Genomic DNA, 18786 nt, shown 5'->3' on the forward strand with positions numbered 1-18786 from the left:
GAGTTAGACCCACTTCTAGGACGTTATGCTAAGTGAAACAAGCCAGGCATAGAAAGATAAGTACTATGTGATCTCACATATATGTAATTAAGGAAGCTGGTCATATAGAAAGGGTGGAATGGTGGTTACTAGGGGCTGAGGAAGAAAGAAGTGGGGAGATGCTGGCCAAAGGATGCAAAATTTTGATTACATGGGATAAGTTCAGATTCACTGTACAGCATGATGATTGTAATTACTAACAGTGGACTGTATACTTGAAAATTGCTAAGACAGTAGATTTAAACATTTTTATTACATTTAAAAAACTAATCGTGTGTATGTGTGTGTGTGTGTGTGTATGTGTGTGAGTTCACTCCTTCCCCTGTGTGGGTCCTGTGTGTGTGTGGGTGGGGAGGGTGTCAGTTAACTCCTTCCACTATGTAGGTACTTAGCTCTTATCAACAAGCCCACTGAGCCATCTTGCCAGTCCTAAGTCCTAATATTTTTTTTATTTTTTCTCCATTTTTTTTAATTTAAATTAGAAACAAGATTATTTTGCATGTCACTCCCAGTCCCCTCTCCCTCCTAATATTTTAAGTGTCCTTAATAATTAAAAATGGGAAAAGATAAGTATGTATCTATGTTAATTTATCATTTCATGATATGTACATATTTACAAACATCATGTTGTATACCATCAATGTATATAGTTTCAGGCAATTTGTATTTCTTTATAAATTGTGTGTGTTGGAAGTATATGTTTGTGTATCCTTGCATGAGGAGGTCATGCTCAATCACTCTCCACCTCATTTTTTTGAGACAGGACCTCTCACTAAACCTGGAGCTTACTGTTTTGGCTAGACTGGTTGGCCAGCAAGTCCTGGAATTCAGTTGTTTCTGCAGTGCTGGGGTTGCATGGACACTACTACACCAGCTTTTATGGGGGTGCTGGGCATTTGAACTCAGGTCCTCATACTTACACAGTAAGCACTGAACCCACTGAACCATCTCCCCAGCCCCAAATTCTGATCAAATTATATAAAGAAGCAAACTACATTTACTCTTTCTGTTTTTTGGTCAACTTAAGACAAGTTAGGATCATGTGGGAGAAGGAAGGGTACATCAATTGAGAAAATGCCTCTGTAGGATTGGCCTATAGGCACATGTGGGGGGCATTTTCTTGATTGACGTGGAAGGTCCAAGCTCACTATGGGCAGAGCCATCTCTGGTCAGGAGGTATTGCGGTGTAGAAGAAAGCAATCGGAGCAAGCTAATAAGCAGTGTTCCTTCGTGGCTCCTGCTTCAGTTCTGCCTCCAAGTTCCTGCCCTGACTTCCTTCATGATGTGAGCTGTATGAGGAGACAAACCCTTTACCTCCCCAAGCTGCTTTTGCTAATGGTGTTTTGTAGTGATATCTTGTTTATACAAATAAAGTTTGCCTAAATATCAGAGGGCGGAGCTAGCCACTAGCTAACCATAGAGGTCTGTACAGACACACGGGAAGTGATATGGCTGGGTGCAGAGAGGAATATAGGCGGGAGGAGACAGTAACTCAGTCTCTTTTCAGTCTGAGGATTTTGTAGCTGTAAGAACTCTAATAGCTGGCTCTCTGCTTCTCTGATATTTCAGCTTTCACCCCTAATATTTGACTCTGGGCTTTTATTAAGACCTATTAGAAATCGTGTTACAGTGTTTATCACAACAGGAACCTGATTACACAGTTTTGAACCAGGCTTTTCTTTTGCCTCCAGCTTCCTTTTTTTTTTTTTTTTTTTTTTTTTTTTCCGAGACAGGGTTTCTCTGTGTAGCTTTGGAGCCTATCCTGGCACTCGCTCTGGAGACCAGGCTGACCTCGAACTCACAGAGATCCGACTGCCTCTGCCTCTGCCTCCAGAGTGCTGGGATTAAAGGCGTGCACCACCAACGCCCCGCAAAGAAAGCAGGTAGCCCTTGAAAACACTGGAGGTGCCAGGGATTGAACCCTGGGTCTCGTGCATGCTAAGCACGCCTCTACCACTGAACTATACCCCCCCCCACACACACACACCAGCTTCCCTTTTTTATTTACTTATATTTAATGTAAAGCTTTTGATGTGAAACATTTTTTTTTTTTTAAGAGGAATCAAGCTGGGTTGTTGGTGGTGCACACCTTTAATCCCTGCACTCAGGAGGCAGAGGCAGGTGAATCTCTGTGAGTTCCAGGACAGCTAGGGCTACACATAGAAACCTGTCTCGAAAATCCAAAAATTAACAAACAAATAGAGGAATCTTTTTTTTTTTTTTAATCTTTCTGTTAATTACCTTTGGAATGCGTTTCTTTGGGGGTTGGGTGCAGCCTGAATCTGTCAGTTTCCAAGTCAGTGTGCTTTAGAATTTGTCTTTTTATTTTTTTTATTATTTTATTTTATTTATTATTATTATTATTTTTTTGTCCTCTGTTAAAGTTTGGAGCTGTGGTGAGCAGGACCTTGCATCATTAGAGAGGAAAGCACCAACGGACCATGGCGGTGCTGCTGTTCCCTGAGGGCTCAGTGGTGAGGGACAGAGATTCAGAACTGAGCTCTACATTAAAACCAAAGAAGGCACTGTTGGCATGGCTCAGGAGGTAAAAGTGCTTGTAGCTGAGCACAAAGACCTGAGTTTGACACCTAGACTCACATGGTAGGAGAGAACCAATTCCCACAAACTGTCCTTTGAGTCTGCATGCCCCTGCAACAAAACAAATAAAAAAATGTAAAAAAACAAAACAAAAAAAACCCCAAACCTGTTAAAAACCAGAGTAACCCTAAATCCAAACAACCAACCCCCCAAAACTCTTACACAGACCAAAAATAAATGACTCTAGTGCAACATCCAAATATGAAGACATCATTGAGATAGAAAATTTAATGTCACTTCAAGAAAAAAATGATGAGGACTGGAGAGATGGCTCTACAGTTAAGACCCCAGGCTATGAGGTAGCTCACAAATGTCTCTAATTCCAATTCCAGGAGATCTGATGTCCTCTTCTAATTTCTGTGAGTACCAGGCACAAAGGTGGTGACAAAACATACATGCAGCAAAACACTCATACACATAAAATAACAAATAAATAAAATTTAATAAAGGGTATCACAGAAAAGGTCCTAATCTTGTAAAAATGCCCTCTTTCACCCATTAGTCAAAGTCAACAAAACAGGAGGTAGGGGTACATTGATTTTGTGATGATATCAAATTGGCCAGAAATAAAATAAAAATAGAGTTAGTAGCCAGGTGTGTTAGGGAGGCTGAGGCAGGAGGGCTGTGAGTATAGGTTGTCAATAGCTACACAGAGAGTTCAAGGTGAGCCTGGCATATACAAGGAGACCTAATTTCAAAAAACAGAACAAAACAATAAGCAGAAAAAATAATGAAAGAAACCTAGCAGTATACTTAACGGCATGTAATCTTAGACCTCTGGAAGTTTGCACAGATCTGGACAAATGTTTAGCTATAAGCATATTAAATAACATATCTATGCCATGAAATTTATACAAACATTAAAAATGATGCAAGGGATGTTTGTTACATAGGAGGGTATAAACGGTATATTCAAATTTAACGGCTAATTAAAATTAGCATATGTCTATAACCCAGCTTTTACAAAAGAAAATATATATGCATAGATAGAAGACTAATGTCTCAAGGCTTCAAGACGAACTTGGGCAATGAGCACTGTCATTTTCTAAGTTTAAATAATTTTTTTTAAACATGAAGCAATTTTGATGTTGCCCTTTTTGAGACGGTAATGTGAGAACTGTATCTCGAATCAGAAAACCCACTCTAATTATATGATCTTGCTCAACTGATTTAATTTAGTTCCTTTTGCTTAAATGATGTTCTGTGGACTTAAAGTCCATAATGGTTAATGTAACCATGAAAATAAGCACTGACATTTGCTGAGTCTAAAAATAAGATCGGACCCAAAACCGATGACACAGTCTGGACATGATGAAAAAATATCAGATGACTCAAATTTAGGGACATCTTAAAAAATGCCTTCCTTGGGCTGGAGAGATGGCTCAGTGGTTGAGTACCTGCTGCTTTTGCAGAGGACCTGAGTTTGGTTCTCAGCACCCACGTCAGGCAGCTCACAACCACCTGTAACTCCAGCTCCAAAGGATCTAATGCCCTCTTCTAGCCTCTAAAGGCACCTGTGATTACATACAACTGTATAAATAATTGAATAAAATTCTAGCCTGGCCTGGTGCATGCCTTTAATCCCAACACTTGAGAGGCAGAAGCACTTGGATTTCTGAGTTTGAGGCCAGACTGGTTAACAGAGCAAGTTCCAGGATGGACAGGCAGAACTACACAGAAAAACCTAGTCTGGAAAAACAAACAAACAAACAAAATACACAAAATAAACAAACAAATAAATAAATTCTAGGTCTGGAGAGATGGCACAGTAGTTCAGAGCATTTGTTGCGGAGGACCCAAGCTTGGTTCCCAGCATCCACATGGTTTGAAAGCATCACCAGCTCCAGTTCCACAGGATCCCCAGTGCCCTCCTGACTTCCATTGGCACCAGGCACAAATCCTAATAGAAAGAAGAAAGGAAGGAAGGAAGGAGGAAAGAAAGGTCAAATAAAAGTAATACCCAAACAAATCAGGAACAACTGGGCTGCAGAAGTTAAATATCAATCTAGCCAATACATTTACTGAGGTCCTACTATGTACAAGGTTTTTTGCTTTCAGGAGGACAAAGCAGACGCGCACACAGGTCTCTTCTACTATCTTGCTGTTATATTCCAGGAGATGTAGGTATGTGTGTTTACAGGGAACTCTGTTTATTCATTCAGCCTTCTAATGCACTCCCTTTTAGTGTATACTAAACAAGCTTTAAGGAGATTTTGCTTCTTTCCATTCCATTGCCTTATGTATTTTTTTCAAACTTACTTTCGTTTCTGAGCTTGCGCTCATATGTGTTTATCTTCTTAAAGTTTCCACAGGGCCAGTGAGATGGCTGAGTGGTTAAAAGTGCTTGTTGCCAAGTCTGACCACCTGAGTTTGATCTCTGGTGGGATTCATATTGTGGAAGGAAAGCACCAACCATTGCAAGTTGTCCCCTGGTTCCACATGGGCATGTGCTATAATAAATAAAAGAGTAAATGTAATTTTAAAAGTTTCCACATGAATAGTCAATGTTATACTCTCCAGAGACCTGTTCCATGCTCTCTGCCACTATGTGTGTGTTAGTTACATCTCCAGGCCCCTTGTGATGGTCTCATAGGATCTCTTCCTTCTACTACTCAACTTTTTAACTTACATGATGGTTGCAACTTTATAGTTCATCCATTCCAAACTGCTTCACACTTTGCTATCAAAATCAATGCTTAGTTGACTTAAGTAGTTTATCCCAGTTAACATTTTTTTTTTTTTTTTTTTTTTTTTTTTTAGTGGTAGGGATTGTGCCTAGGGCCTTACGTATGATAGGCAGATGTTCTATGCTGAGCAGCATCTCCAGCCTTTCAACTGGGCCTTCTAGAGTGAGGAATCTATAAGAAGGGGCTGGCCAAGCAGTGATAATGCACGCCTTTAATCTCAGCACTCAGGAAGCAGAGGCAGGAGGACCAAGGTCAGCCTGGTCTACAAAGTGAGTTTCAGGACAGCCAGGGCTAATACACAGAGAAACCCTGTCCTGAAAAACCAAAACAACAACAACGAAAAAGTAGGGGCTGGAGAGATGGCAGTGGTTGAGAGCACTGGTTACTCTTCCAGAGGACCTTGGTTTGATCCCAAGGATCCACATGGCAGCTCACAACCCTCTGTAGCTCTAGTTCAAAAGGATTCATTGCCCTCTTCTTGCTTCCAGGAGCACCAGGCATACATGCAGACAAAACACTCATACACATAAAATTTAAAAATCAAAGTGTAATTTACATACAATAACACTGTTAAAAAGGTATAGTTCTATGGATTATAACTCCTGAGTTTTCACTATTGTAATTCAAATATTTTCTTCCTGATTCTTAATAGATGTTCAAATTCTTCCATAAAGACAAAAGGGTCTCGAAATGTTTTATCTTATACCTTTGACAGTTATAATAAGCAAATCTCTCATTAAAATATTGTTCATTATCTAAATACCCCTCCCCCACCCCAGGCACATGATTTACGATTACTAAGATTAATATCTATAGAGAAAGAATTGGTGGATTTTGTAAGAAATCAACAATTGAAACATCAGAAAGTTATGATTTAATTTAAAGAGAGTTAGAATGAGTTCATTTTATCTGCCTCATTGTCATGAAATAATTGCAGAGTCTAACATAAATAACAGCTGAGGAAGCCAAGAACCAGTTCCTTAGACTTTGGGATGAAGTACTATGAAATGTATACAAACAACGAATCTAGACGTTAGCTAAGTGTGGCCTAGGGATGAACTACGTAAGTCGATTAAACATTGATTTTGATATCAGAGTGTGGAATGGGTCGGAATAGATGGGCCACAAAGCTCCAGCGATCACTATTAGGACCAATTTTATTCATTATGTCAATGGTTTGGAAGAAGAAACATGCAGTAAGCTTGTTACACAAAACTAGAGGGAGGGTCAGTCAATACAAAGAGGCGATGAGATGACTTGAGTAGACTAGGAACATAAGCAGATAAGTGGCTTATTCAGTTCAGGGTAGAGGAAATATGAAGTAGAAAGATTATCTCACAGGAGTGTGAAGTCAGAACAGTCAAAGTAGAGTGGAGAAGGAAAAACATACCAGCAAACTGGAACGGCAGAAATAAGATCATTCAAATGCTTTCAGGAAAAAAGAGTGACTAGGGAAATTAAATAAAAATACTTTTAACAGATTCGATTGAGAAAACAACTCATGAAACACATAATTAAGGACACTTGTCATGATGACAGAACTCTTACGTTAGGGGTCGCCTAGCAGTATAGAAATTTCTTAAAATCAGATGACAGAGCAACTTAATTATTATGTGTTAAGTTTGTATATATTACATGTTAGATGATACATAACAACACAAATGTTGCTTTGTAAGTTATTTTATTCAGTTTGGTTTTTATTTATTTGGTTTTATTAGTGTTATTATATTTTTTATGTTATATTTCCATACCCCAAGATGGAAAAATACCCCTTTCTGTATACTAAAATTTTTATCAATTAAACTTGTTCTTTGATAATTTTATAAATGTATCTAGTTTATTCTAATTACTTTCATTCCACATACTCCCTTGTCTTCTCCCTCCCTCTAGGTCCCCTCCTCCTCCCAATCTTCTAGTTTTGTGACCCACTTAGTTTAAGAAGGGCCATCTTTGTGACCAAGGGTAGGACACTATACAGTGGAGGCTGCTGACTCACTAAAAGGTACACATCTGAACGTAATAACTCCACATCTCCGAGAATCTATCATGAGTCAGTGAGACATATGGCCCAGCCTAGCCTGAACTTGCAGGCTGCCTTCCTCAGACTCTGAGAGCTTGGATTGGATTACAGATGTGGCCATCACTCATCTCTCTCTCTATTTTTTTTTTAACAGTTTAGGATTGTTTGCTCAACTGGTGAATACTTTTTTTTAAAGCTCCTTTCCAATCAATAGGTCATTATCACTGAATAGTTCTTTTCATTGAAATAAGAAATTTGAGCCATTAATACTAAAATATCAAATTTATAGCTCATTAAAATTAATGCCTTGTTCAAAAATGTTGGCACATGCCTTTAATCCCAGCATCTGGGAGGCAGAGGCAGGCAGATATCTGAGTTCAAGGACAGCCTGGTACATGGAGCAAGTTCCAGGACAGCCTTGGCTACATAGAGAAACTCTGTCTTGAAAAGAAAAACAAAACAAAAACACGGAAGGTAAGAGCTGCTTGTGAGTACAATGTTTATGGTCAGGCTGTATTTGACAATGTTAAATCATGATTTACAAGAACTATGGAGGGTATGATACAAGAGCAATGGAAGGCTAAAGAGTAGGGAATTACTGAGGGTGGGCAGTGATGACTTTATAAGAAGGCTTGCACTGAGCTTAAAGACTTGTCTGAGTTGCCAGGAACACAGGGAGGGGGATCCTGATGAGTGATTAGGTGTGGAACAGGAGGGGATTTTAAGGGATATCCTTGCATAGGATCCACAAATGACCTGGAACTAGGAAAAAGAAAATGAGTAGCATGACAGACGTAGCAGGAGTGTGCAGACCTGGCCAGGGCAAAGCATGCTTTGATGCCACCCAGAAGTTGTTGACTGACTGATGCTCAGTGGTTTGAGAGTAATGGGAGCATTCTTTGACAATGCATTTCATCTGTCTTATTTTTTTGTGTTGCAGAAAACTAACGCAGGAATGTTAGGCAATCCATCTACCACTGTGTATTTTACATTTTGGGTTTTATGTAGATTACCTTTCCTGAGGGTAAGAGCCTTGCGGTGTCTTGCAGAATAGGGGTCAATGCATTTTGTGGTTTTAACAAACAAGTCATTAAGAGAGATTATGCAGGAAACCTTGCGGGTACCACATGGCTTCTGCTACTGGGAAAGCTGGGGAGACATGTGTCAAACCTGACTCCTTCCTGGAATTCTGAAAAAATGATGGTATCGTTGTTGTGTTAGGAGTTTTGAACGTTTTGAATGTTTTCAGTTTGAGGCTAAGTGACACATTCAAGAGGAATTTACGGAGCCTAAGGATATGGAACAGGAACCCAGGTGACGGCAGATAATTAGAGAAGTAGGCCTGAGTTGAGAGATGATGGCTGGGGTTTCAGGAATGCCGAGCTTCCGGAGGAAAGTCCAAAGAACCAGGAATGGAGTCTAGAATGGTATGCAGATGTAGGGGCTGGAAGAAGGCAGAGACTCAAGGTAGTACCTTCCAATGTGTTAGCCCTTGGCCACAGGCAGCCATTTAAATTTACATACATTAAAATAAAAGAAGTCAATCTTGTGGCCACACTGGTCATATTTCAAGTACTAATGGTTGTGTGTGGTTAGTGGCTGCTGTAAGGAACAAATAGAAAGCATTTTCACTGCTCTAGATTTTGTGTATGTTAAATTGGACACTGTGGCTAAAATGGAGAAATATTCATTTGAGAGGAAAGCAGATGAGGTTTAAGCAGGCGAGTGTTCTCAGGAGGAAGTGTTTACAGTGTTGAATGTTGAAATTGGTGTCAGGAAGGCTCACTGTTGAGACCTTGCATAAGGAAAAAACACAACAACCAGGGGCAACTGCACCATCCCATGGAGGGTTTACATATTGGGTTTGGGGACTGAACATAGGGTATCTGACATATTAGACAAGCACTTGTCCACTGAGGTAACCAGCCATCTCTCTCCACTTATTTTGAGACAGTTTCACTGTGTAGCCCAGCAAGCCTTCAGTTTGAGATTCTCCGGCCTCATGCCAAGTGTTGGGATTACAAGAATGTACCAAGTCTGGCATACATGGAGAATTTTCTTTAAAGGCAAGAAACTTGTTCATGTCTAGAACAAATGGACAGAGGTCTGTGACCATGGCAAAGTTTTGAGTCTGTGCATTGGCCTCCTTTTCCTTTTAGCTCTGCATCCAAATCTTTCCACCCATGGGCCATGGGTGTCCTCTGGTACCCATAACCCACGAATGTGAAACCCCATATTAACTGTTGTTAGAACCCAGGAAAAACTCAGGTATCCGGGGTCCCAGACCACGACCGTGGTCACCCCAATCACCAGGCAGATTCGAGAGCTTGATGCAAACTGCATGAGGCTTTATTGTTTTTTTTAACAAGCTAACCCCATGTTAGCTTGGGTCTTTCACCCACCCACCATGGCGGATGGCTAGCAAAGACAGTTCAAACCCGCTGCCGAGCAATCTTGTAGGGCAGCGTAAGGTGAGTGTCTAGGGGTATGCACAGGCTCAGGATTGGTGTGCCTCTAGGCTTGGAGGGCTTGACCTGTGTCAATTGGCCAATTGGTTGTTATGGCCCATAGCCCTCCAAGGGTGGTTGCTATGCTCTGTGCCTCATTGCTGTGCACTTGTCTGTAAAGCACACCCAGAGCCATAAAGCATAGCACCACCAGCTAACTTCTGATTGGTTCCTTGCCATGAGGCAGGCACCTAACCTCTTAGTGACCAAGGCAAGGTCATAGCGAGACAGGGTTTCTCTGTGTAGCTTTGGAGCCTATCCTGGCACTCGCTCTGGAGACCAGGCTGGCCTCAAACTCACAGAGATCCGCCTGCCTCTGCCTCCCGAGTGCTGGGATTAAAGGTGTGTGCCACCAACGCCCGGCCTCTCCCTGTCTTTATTTCAGTCCAATTCCCCAGTGACTAAGGCTTGAGCCCTTAGTCATATTGAGTCACTGACTTATACCTGTCAGTCAAGGCTTGTTTCACTCTGTTTACAGGTACTCATTTAAAAGATCTTTGTTTTTGTTTTAAAGTAATTATATACTATTTCAGACAACATACGGAGAATGATGGTGATATACTCAGTCTAACTTAAGTAAAACTTGACTTATAAGCACAGCACCTAGGAAATCCATTCAAATCTCATTTTCCTTCCATTTTTACATTTATTTATTTATGGTGTTTGTGGGAGGCTTGTTGTCACAGGAAGGGGACAATTTGTAGGAGAGGGTTTGTCAGGTGTGGCCACAAGCCCTTCTGATTTGCTAAGTCATCTGACTGGTTCTCATTTTCTTCTTTAACCATTTAAAACTTAGTATCTATCATCCTCTTGAGGAATGTTATAGTGAATTTCTGTATTAGTGTCACTCTGTTGCTGTGATAAAATACCCCGAACAAAAGCAATTTAATGGGAGAAAAGTTCCTTTCAATTTAGAATTCTGTTATAGTCCTTTCTATGGGGGAGGTCAAGCAACTAGGAACTTCAGCCTGACACATGACCTCCACATGTGAATGAATGCTTGCATGTTTACAACTCAGCTTATTGTCCCCACTCTTAAGACAGCCCAGGACTCAGATCTCGGGAATGATGCCATCCGCAGTGGGCTATGTCTTTCCACATCAATTGACCTAATGAAGACAGTCCCTCATAGACACAGGCCGACCTGATCTAAACAATCCCTCATTGAGTCTGTCTTCTCAGGTGACTCTAGATTGTGTCATTGTGACAAAACTGATGGCTACAGCATTATCTACATCCACATACTTGGTATGTTTTAAAACTCACCCTTCTGTAACTCTTTTTTTTTTTTTTTTCCCTAATCAGTTCAAAGTTCTACATATTCTGAACCACCTCATTGGAGTAGATGAAAAAAAAAATCAGAGCCCATTTAAAGATGCACAACTATCCAGACAGTACTGACATTTTCAGCTAGATATGGTAAGACTAATTGCTGATCATGATTCCATATAAATGTTCAAGCTGCTCAGTAAGTATTTTACAGCTCCAGCTTGGTTTCTTTGTCTTTTCTTGGAGTTGTAGCTGGTGTTATTACCAATTTTTTGTCCTAGTCTACTGGGGAATAGGGTGATCTGGTTTTGTTTCTTGTCCAGGAATAGCTTGTGAAAATCTTAAGAGAAAACATGACAAGAAACTGGGCCAAGGCATGAGAACAGGGGAAAAACAGATCTTATTTTTTGTTTTTGAGATTTATTCATGGTATTTATACTTTGAAAATATTATCCAATGACTATATCAAAACATGTTAATCCTTTGTTAATTATATTAGTTACTACATGTGTGTATTATATAATTATAAGCATTATGCTTTGCATGTGTCTTCACTAGTTAAGAAAAAAGTATTCTTTCAAGAGACAATTTCATTTTCTGTCATCTTGGGATAATCTGTAGTAGTGGGGTGGTGGTGGTGAATGCCTTTAATTCCAATACTCAGGAGGCAGAGGCAGGTTGGATCTCTGAGGCCAGCCTGGTCCAGAGTGAGCTCCAGGACAGTCAGTGCTACACAGAGAAACCCTGCCTCAAAAAACAAAAAGAGTCTATATAACAGTTAACTCTTTCAAGTGTGGTTGGAGAAGTGTACTGAATCTCACTGTAGTAGTTAGTGATTTTTTTTTATTAGTTCAAATTAGGAACAAGCTTGTTTCACATGTCAATCCCTTCTCCCTCCCCTCCCCCACCCCACCTACCCCCCACCCCACCCACTCACCACTCCCCAGGCAGGGTAGGGCCCTCAATGGGGGCTCTGCAAAGTCCACCACATCATCCTGGGCTGGGCCTAGGCCCTTCCCCATGTGTCCAGGGCAAGAATGCATCCCTTCATGTGGGATGGGCTCTCAAAGTCCCTTCTTACACCAGGGAAAAAATACTAATCCACTACTAGGGGCCTCCCTGAGTGCAGAGGCCTCCTCATTGACATCTATGTTCTGGGGTCTGGATCAATCCTGTACTGGCCTCCCAGACAGCATCTGGGGTCGATGTGTTCCCCCTTGTACAGGCCAGCTGTTTCTGTGGGTTTCTCCAATCTGGTACCGACCCCTTAGATCTTCATTCCTCCCTCTCTGCAACTAAGTTCCAGAGTTCAGTTTAGTGTGTATCTGTGGATGTCTGCCTCTGCTTCCATCAGCCACTGGATGAGGGCTCTGAGGCTAGGGCACCCGCTGCCGGACAGAGGGCAGGGTGTAGACTGTAGTGATGTTTTAAATTTTTAAAATTTTTTGTGAGTGATGATTTTGCTCAGAGCTATGCTTCAAGATACCTAGTTTGGGTTATCTTTTTTTGTGATCTAAAAAGATTGTACATGTATGGCACAATACAGAACACTGTCATTGCAGCATTAAAAATACTAGCAAATGTCTGAAATATTCTTTTTAGAGCTATCCAGATAGGGACAAAGCAACAACTCTGTGACATCCTCTCCCACTCTACTTGGGTGTCCCCTCTATGTTGCTCTTCCATCTGGTCATCTATCCCTCTTTCTCTATTCCTCCAATCAGCCCATTCTACATAGGAAAAACTACTGTTAGAAGAAATGAATCCTATTCTTGGACTTATAATTTAAGGACAAGTCTTTGATAATCTTTTGCACAATAAGCACAGATTTCCTAATCTATGAGCATAGATAACAAATATAAATAAGTCTTCTGGAACCGAGATTCGTGGTTTTTTTTTTTTTTTTTTTTGGCAAATGGAGTAAGACTTTAAGTTAGTGCACATAAAATTAGTTTAAATGTTTAGACTTCACAACATTATATAAATAACTACACTAATTGGAATGTGGATTCTTGCTCGAGACAGACTTGCAATAAAAGGAGTATTGTGGGCAGTGTTTCCTCATCTTGAATTTAACCTTTTAGCAAATATATCTAAAGGTTAATAGGCAGCTATGTTTCTTGTTGGCAGGACACACAGAGAACCTGAGCATTTTTCTCCTGAATGACTGCAAGGCATTAAGGATGTCAAAGGAAGGAAAAAGTGTACCTAAATGCTCCCAAGGTGAAGGGCACTTCAGTGAGTTTTACTATTTTAACAAAGGCTGACAATAGTTGACTTGCTTCCTCAGGAGAATTAAGAAGCAGGGACTAAGTGTGTCCAGCAAAAAAGGTGATGGTGCTTCATCAAGTAAAATATAGCTAAGTCTGTTTTGGTTATCACCGGCCCGAATCAAAACTCTTTTTCCCTTATGAAGCGACTTGAGATATCTTTTTGCTCTAAGTGCCTGCCTCTAGTGTCCATAAAACGTGGCTGGGGGTGGGGATGGGAAGGCGATGGATCCCGACTGCGGATCCTAAAGTTGAACGTGTGTGAAAAAGTCCTCCTCCAGCCTCGGAGGGGGTGTCTCCCCCAATACCAGCTCCCTCCCCCAGGGCTCATGGGGCGGGTCCGGCTTGCTCAGTAGCAGCAGCGACCGCAGCGGCAGCCTTGGGGCTGAGCGGCGGTGGCCTTCTGGCAGCTCTGGCAAGAGGCAGCTCCGAGAGCCCAGGCCCTGGGGAGATCCGGCTCAGGCGGCTGCCAGGATGGAGGAGACGTCGAGTGGAGCCGGAGCTACCGGGGACGGACTTCCTCCCCAGCTCAGCTCCCCGACAGCTTGGAGAGGCCTGCTCCAAGGGCCAACGAGTAGAAGAGGCTTGTGCCTCGGGCCTGGCGGCGGCGGCAGCCGAGGAACGAGGCAGGCACAGCGGGGTAAACGCGCCGCGAGCTGGGGCCGTTCTCAGGAACATACAGCGCCACGGCCGCTCATTGTCTCTCCCCTTCCACCCGGGGGCAAACAGGAAGCCTGCCGCCTGGCCGAGCGACGGACAGGCTCCAGGGCCAATGAGCGCAGCCGACGGAGAGCGTGGCGGCAAATGAGCGCCGGGAAGAGGGGCGGAACTTCCGGGCGGGCTGTCACCCTCTTCCCCCCTTTTGGGCTGGAGGCTCCACCTTTTGTGTTTCCCGCACAGTCAATCAAAATAGGAAAAAAAAAATCCCCGGACCGCTCCGGCCGTGTCCGCCGCCGCTTCCCGCATCCTCTCCCGCCGCCGCCGCCTTCGCTTCTCACCATGTGTAAGGCGGCGGGGAGCCCCGCCTGAGGTGTCCTAAACACACTATGACCGGTACGTAAAGCCGAGAGAGAGCAACCCTCGCTGCCTCCGCCGCTGCCGCCCACAGCCAGCCCGGGGCCGCCGCCGCCGCCTCCGGCTCCCGGCCCCGAGTGTGCGACCGAGTGTCTGTGGAGGCGGAAAGCCGCACTCCCTTTCGCCTCCCTCCCTCCCCCCGCCAGCAGCCAGCCAGCAGCCAGCCACGAGCGTCCAGCCCTCCAGCCCCAGCAGCGCCGCAGTGCCCGCCGGGTCGGGCGGGCGGCCAGTCCGCCGGGAAGCGCCATCCCCCTGTGTGCGGGCGCGGGCCGGCGTGCGGGCGTATGTGAGTTACTGACGGTGCGAGAGCAGCGAAGCGCCGCGAAGGGAAAGGAGGAGAGCTGAGAGGAGAGGAGAGGAGAGGCAGGGGCAGCGCGGGAGGAGGAGAGGGAACGAGGAGGAGGAGGGTTACAGCCGCGGCGGGCGGGGCAGCAGGAGGGGAGGAGGGAGCGCGCCGCCCGAGGCCGCCGCCGCCGCCGCCGGGGGGGGGAGGGGAAGGGGCCGGGGCCGGGCTGGCGCTAATGTGGCCGCGGCCCGCGGGCCCCTCCCTCCCTCCCTCCCCGGCAACCGCCTTCCTCCCCCCCACCCCCCTCCCGCGCATGTGCCTTGCAGCTCCCGAAAAGCGTGAAAAACAAGAGGAAGGGTGCTGACGTGGACAGCGGCGGCTGGCGGCGGCGGGCCATGGAGAGGTTCTGCAGGCAGCAAGCGCAACAGCAGCAGCAGCACAGCAGCCACGGAAACGGGCGCGGCGGGCGGCTGGCGGGCGGCCCAGGTGAGGAGCGGGCTGAGCGCGGCCCGGCTTCCCCGCGCGCCGCTTTCTCCTCCCCTCGCCCGTCCCTCCCTTCCCCCTCCCTCCCTGCCTGCCTGCCTGCCTGCCTCCCGCGCGCGTCGCCCGCCCGCCCCTCCCCCGCCCCGGAGAGCTGCCCGCCCCGAGGCGCCAACGCTCCGGACCCCGCCCGCGCGCCCCGCCCGCCCGCCGCCTTTTTTTTTTTTTTTTTTTTTTTTTTTTTTGTGCGTGTGTAAGTGTGCAAGTGTGCGCGCCCTCCCGGGTGGGAACCGGGCGGAGGGGAGGCCCGGCGCGCAGCCGTCCGCCGCGGGGCCGCCGAGCGGGCCGAGCGCAGGGAGAGGCGCCGTCGACCCGGAGGAGGAGGAGGAGGAGGAGGAGAGCGCGGGCCCGGCTGGCCGGCGCGGAGCGGCGCGGAGGCGAGCGCACTTCCTGTGTGAGCGGGCCCGCCCCTAACCGCCACCCCCCCTGTTCCCTCTCTGAACCCGCCCATCGCGGGTAGGACACTCAGCCGTCACCGCTCGCTCTGCTGGCCGCTACCTGCAGCAAGATAGGGCCGCCATCGCCGGGCGACGACGAACGGGAGGCGGCCGCCGCCGCCGGGGCCGCCCGCCGCGCCGCGCCCGCCCGCCGCCGGAGCGGTAAGTCCGCGCGCGGCGGCGCCCGCCCTCGCCGAGGCCCCGCGCGCCCGGCCATCCCGGGGCCTGCGGCGCGCCAGCCGCCCGCTCGCTCGCTCGCCCGCCCGGCCGCCGCTCGCTCGCCCAAAGGCCTCTCCGCCGCCGCGCGGTCGCCACGCGCGGGCTGCCCGGCCCCGCCGCGCTTTGCTGTCCGCTCGCCTCCCGGGTGGGAGCCCAGACCGGCCCGCCCGCGCTTTCCGGAGATTGTCACTGAGGCATCGCGCGCAAAATTCTTCACAAAATGAAGTCTGAGATGGAGGAGGTGGGGGGTGGGCATGGGCCTCCAAAATGGATGTTTGAGTAATTGGTATCAGGGCTTGGGAATCGTTCTCAGCACTACATATGCAGGCACAGCCTATCGGCCATAGATAGTATCACCTACAGAAGCAGTGGCTCGAATTTCTAGAGTTTTTGAAAATTGGGCTGTTTTGCTGAAGTTCCCAGATCATGGTTAGTTTGGGCCGTAAATCATTTAAAGAGCTTGTTCTTTTATACGAAGGAACGAATACCTTTATTGCCTTTTTTAAAAAACCTGACCATTCACAATTGCTGGCTTTTCCAGACTGCTACAACTTAGCACAAGTTTTTCCTGAATAGGGTTAAATGAAACAGTTGGAGGCTATGTTAGATAGTAATACTTTATTTAGCCTTTGAAATTGGCTAGAATATAGGTCTTAGAAACAAAAAGTAGATGAAAGTTATTTTGTTTACATGCATGTTAGTGCACCCCATACTTAAGAGTTGAATTTGGTTGGCAAAATTGAATTTTATGACTAGTCTGATAGGGATGTGTTGGCATTGTTTTGGAGATTTTAGAATGTCTATGACAGAGAGGAGCTGGAAGTCTAATGTGAAGACTCAGTATAAAATTAAGGTGCTGTAGACAGTGTGCATTTTACGTTTGTGTGGGTCATTGCTGCTCTTTTAGCCCTACTGTGAAAAGGTGTGTTCACGTATTAGGTTGTTAAAACACTTCTCAAGACTAATTTTTTTTAGAAGTGGGTTTGTAGGAACCAGTTCCTGTAGTGGCACTTTGACTTGTCACTGTTAGAAAAGTTTGCTATTGTGTAGCAAATAATGTCTAGGCATTTAGTTAATTGTTACACTATATTAGGAAATAGGTCATTTTAGTCTTAAATTATACTATGGGCAGTGAGAGTGTTTTTAATGTCTTATTTTTTTTTTAAAGCAGATCGAAATGTAAACAAGCTTTTTCAGAAAATTATTTTTAAATATAGATGGGTTAGTAAACTTATAAAAGTTATATTCCCCCAGTCCCAAAATGCCAGAATAAGTTTATTGGTTACTTTAATAAGCTACTGCAGAGGTAAAATTTTCTTGTAACTCTACCAAAGTTTAGAAATGCCCTTACAGATGGGGGGAAGGGGATGGTGACAAGAAAGTTAGGGATAAAAGCATATATTTTAGTAGTCTGGTATAGGATTAGTACACTGACTCCAGGAGAGAGAGAAGAGAGAAGAGAGAAGAGAGAGAGAGAGAGAGAGAGAGAGAGAGAGAGAGAGAGAGAGAGAATATGAATGTGTGTGTGTAATGTTTCCATGCTTCTTTAAGATTCTCTGAACTATCAGACCATTACCAAGAACACATTTCTTGCCAGATGAGCTTGAACAATCTGAGCTCATTATTAACAGTAATAACATGAAAATACAGTTTGGCTAGAGAACTCCCAAACTTGGCATTTTTTGGGTGCATTTTGGTACTTGATAAGACTCAGGGTTCTTTCAGTTTCTCACTTTGAGCAAAGTTGAAATAAACTGAGCTGAAAGTTGAATAAGGTGAAAAACATTAGCTGTCTTGTGTATTTTTGTCTTAATATTAGTGGAAAATGAAAGCTAATTTCCATTTTAAAAGTGATTCAAATTTTTCTGTAGCATTTCAGAAAACTAGTTCAATAGTTTCAATATTTAAAACTATACTGAGGTCAATAAATCTTAAGTACTCACATAATTGGAGATGACTAGAGGATAGTAGTGTCTTGAAAGTTGTGTTAAAAAGTTGTGAAATGTTTTTAGATTTATAACAAAACTGGAAATATTGAATCAGAGTTAACTTAAACCGTTCACCCCTAATACTTCCATTATTGTGGCACTTTTTTTCAGATCTATGAAATGAACATTGATGTATTACTGAGGTAGCTGCAGATTTTGAGTTTTGCTAGTTTTTCCATTAATGTCCATTTTCTGATCTAGATTCTAGTCTAACATATCTAAATGTGTCTAAAGTCAAGGGCAGATGTTCAACCTAATGCCAGTTGTTTAGCTTGGTATTTCAAGATGAAAAGTACCTTGAAAAGCCAGTGTTCACTACAGGCTTGTTTTAAATACCATTTTGAGTTTGGAACTTGTTCTGAAAGAGGTTCCTGGCCAAGGGTGTTTGTGCAACGCTAAACATTAGGCAGTCACAGCAGTTCCACCTATAATGTCCTGTAACATGGACATCCAAAGATGGTAAAGCAAAATTTCTTTGTGTTTTATTACTAATAATTAGGAAATATGAGATCTCTGCATATATTAACTTGTCCAAGTTATTTGCACAAATTTGATTATCTTATTTGTACTTTAGTGAAATAGACTATACAAGCAAATTTTACGAAAGTCACTGGTGTAAGTTATAAATTTAGTGTTTATTAGTTTTGCAGGTAAATTCTGGCACAATTTAAAGGGTGAATTTTAACTCATTTCAAGAGTAGGCTATTTTGCCATTAAGACCTACAGAGGTAGGATGTAGGTTAGGGACAGTGATTGCAAATGCCTAGCATTTGCAAAGCCTTGCCTTCTGTTTCTCCTACCCCCACACTTTGGGTAGGGATGGGGAAGTCCCTACAGTGTAATTGAAGTCTG

The 18786-nt window shown here is 44.3% G+C and overlaps 2 protein-coding genes across 2 annotated transcripts in view; both read left to right on the top strand.

The window, feature by feature from the left end:
• The first annotated feature begins 2480 nt into the window (after positions 1–2480).
• Positions 2481–15112, top strand: LOC118239111. The gene is made up of 3 exons (XM_035447067.1): positions 2481–2584; positions 13672–14443; positions 15077–15112. The coding sequence occupies exons 1-2, from the start codon at positions 2481–2483 to the stop codon at positions 14417–14419; spliced, it is 852 nt and encodes a 283-aa protein (XP_035302958.1). The 3' UTR covers positions 14420–14443; positions 15077–15112.
• The window catches only part of Sp3 (Sp3 transcription factor), a 44684-nt gene continuing 40334 nt past the window's right edge, over positions 14437–18786 (top strand). The window contains 6 exon segments of the mRNA XM_027420454.1: positions 14437–14443; positions 14499–14764; positions 15077–15236; positions 15489–15667; positions 15751–15870; positions 15872–15889. Of these exon segments, the coding sequence (XP_027276255.1) occupies positions 14437–14443; positions 14499–14764; positions 15077–15236; positions 15489–15667; positions 15751–15870; positions 15872–15889 (750 nt within the window).

This window comes from Cricetulus griseus, chromosome 6 (genome assembly GCF_003668045.3).
Source record: "Cricetulus griseus strain 17A/GY chromosome 6, alternate assembly CriGri-PICRH-1.0, whole genome shotgun sequence".
Lineage (NCBI taxonomy): Eukaryota > Metazoa > Chordata > Mammalia > Rodentia > Cricetidae > Cricetulus > Cricetulus griseus.

Bases quoted from the DNA above. Each gene is read 5' to 3' on its own strand.
- LOC118239111 (XM_035447067.1), top strand. From the start codon at position 2,481: ATGGCGGTGCTGCTGTTCCCTGAGGGCTCAGTGGTGAGGGACAGAGAT. The intron at 2,585-13,671 runs GTAAAAGTGCTT...GTCCTCCTCCAG, and splicing joins CTGTTGGCATGGCTCAGGAG to CCTCGGAGGGGGTGTCTCCC.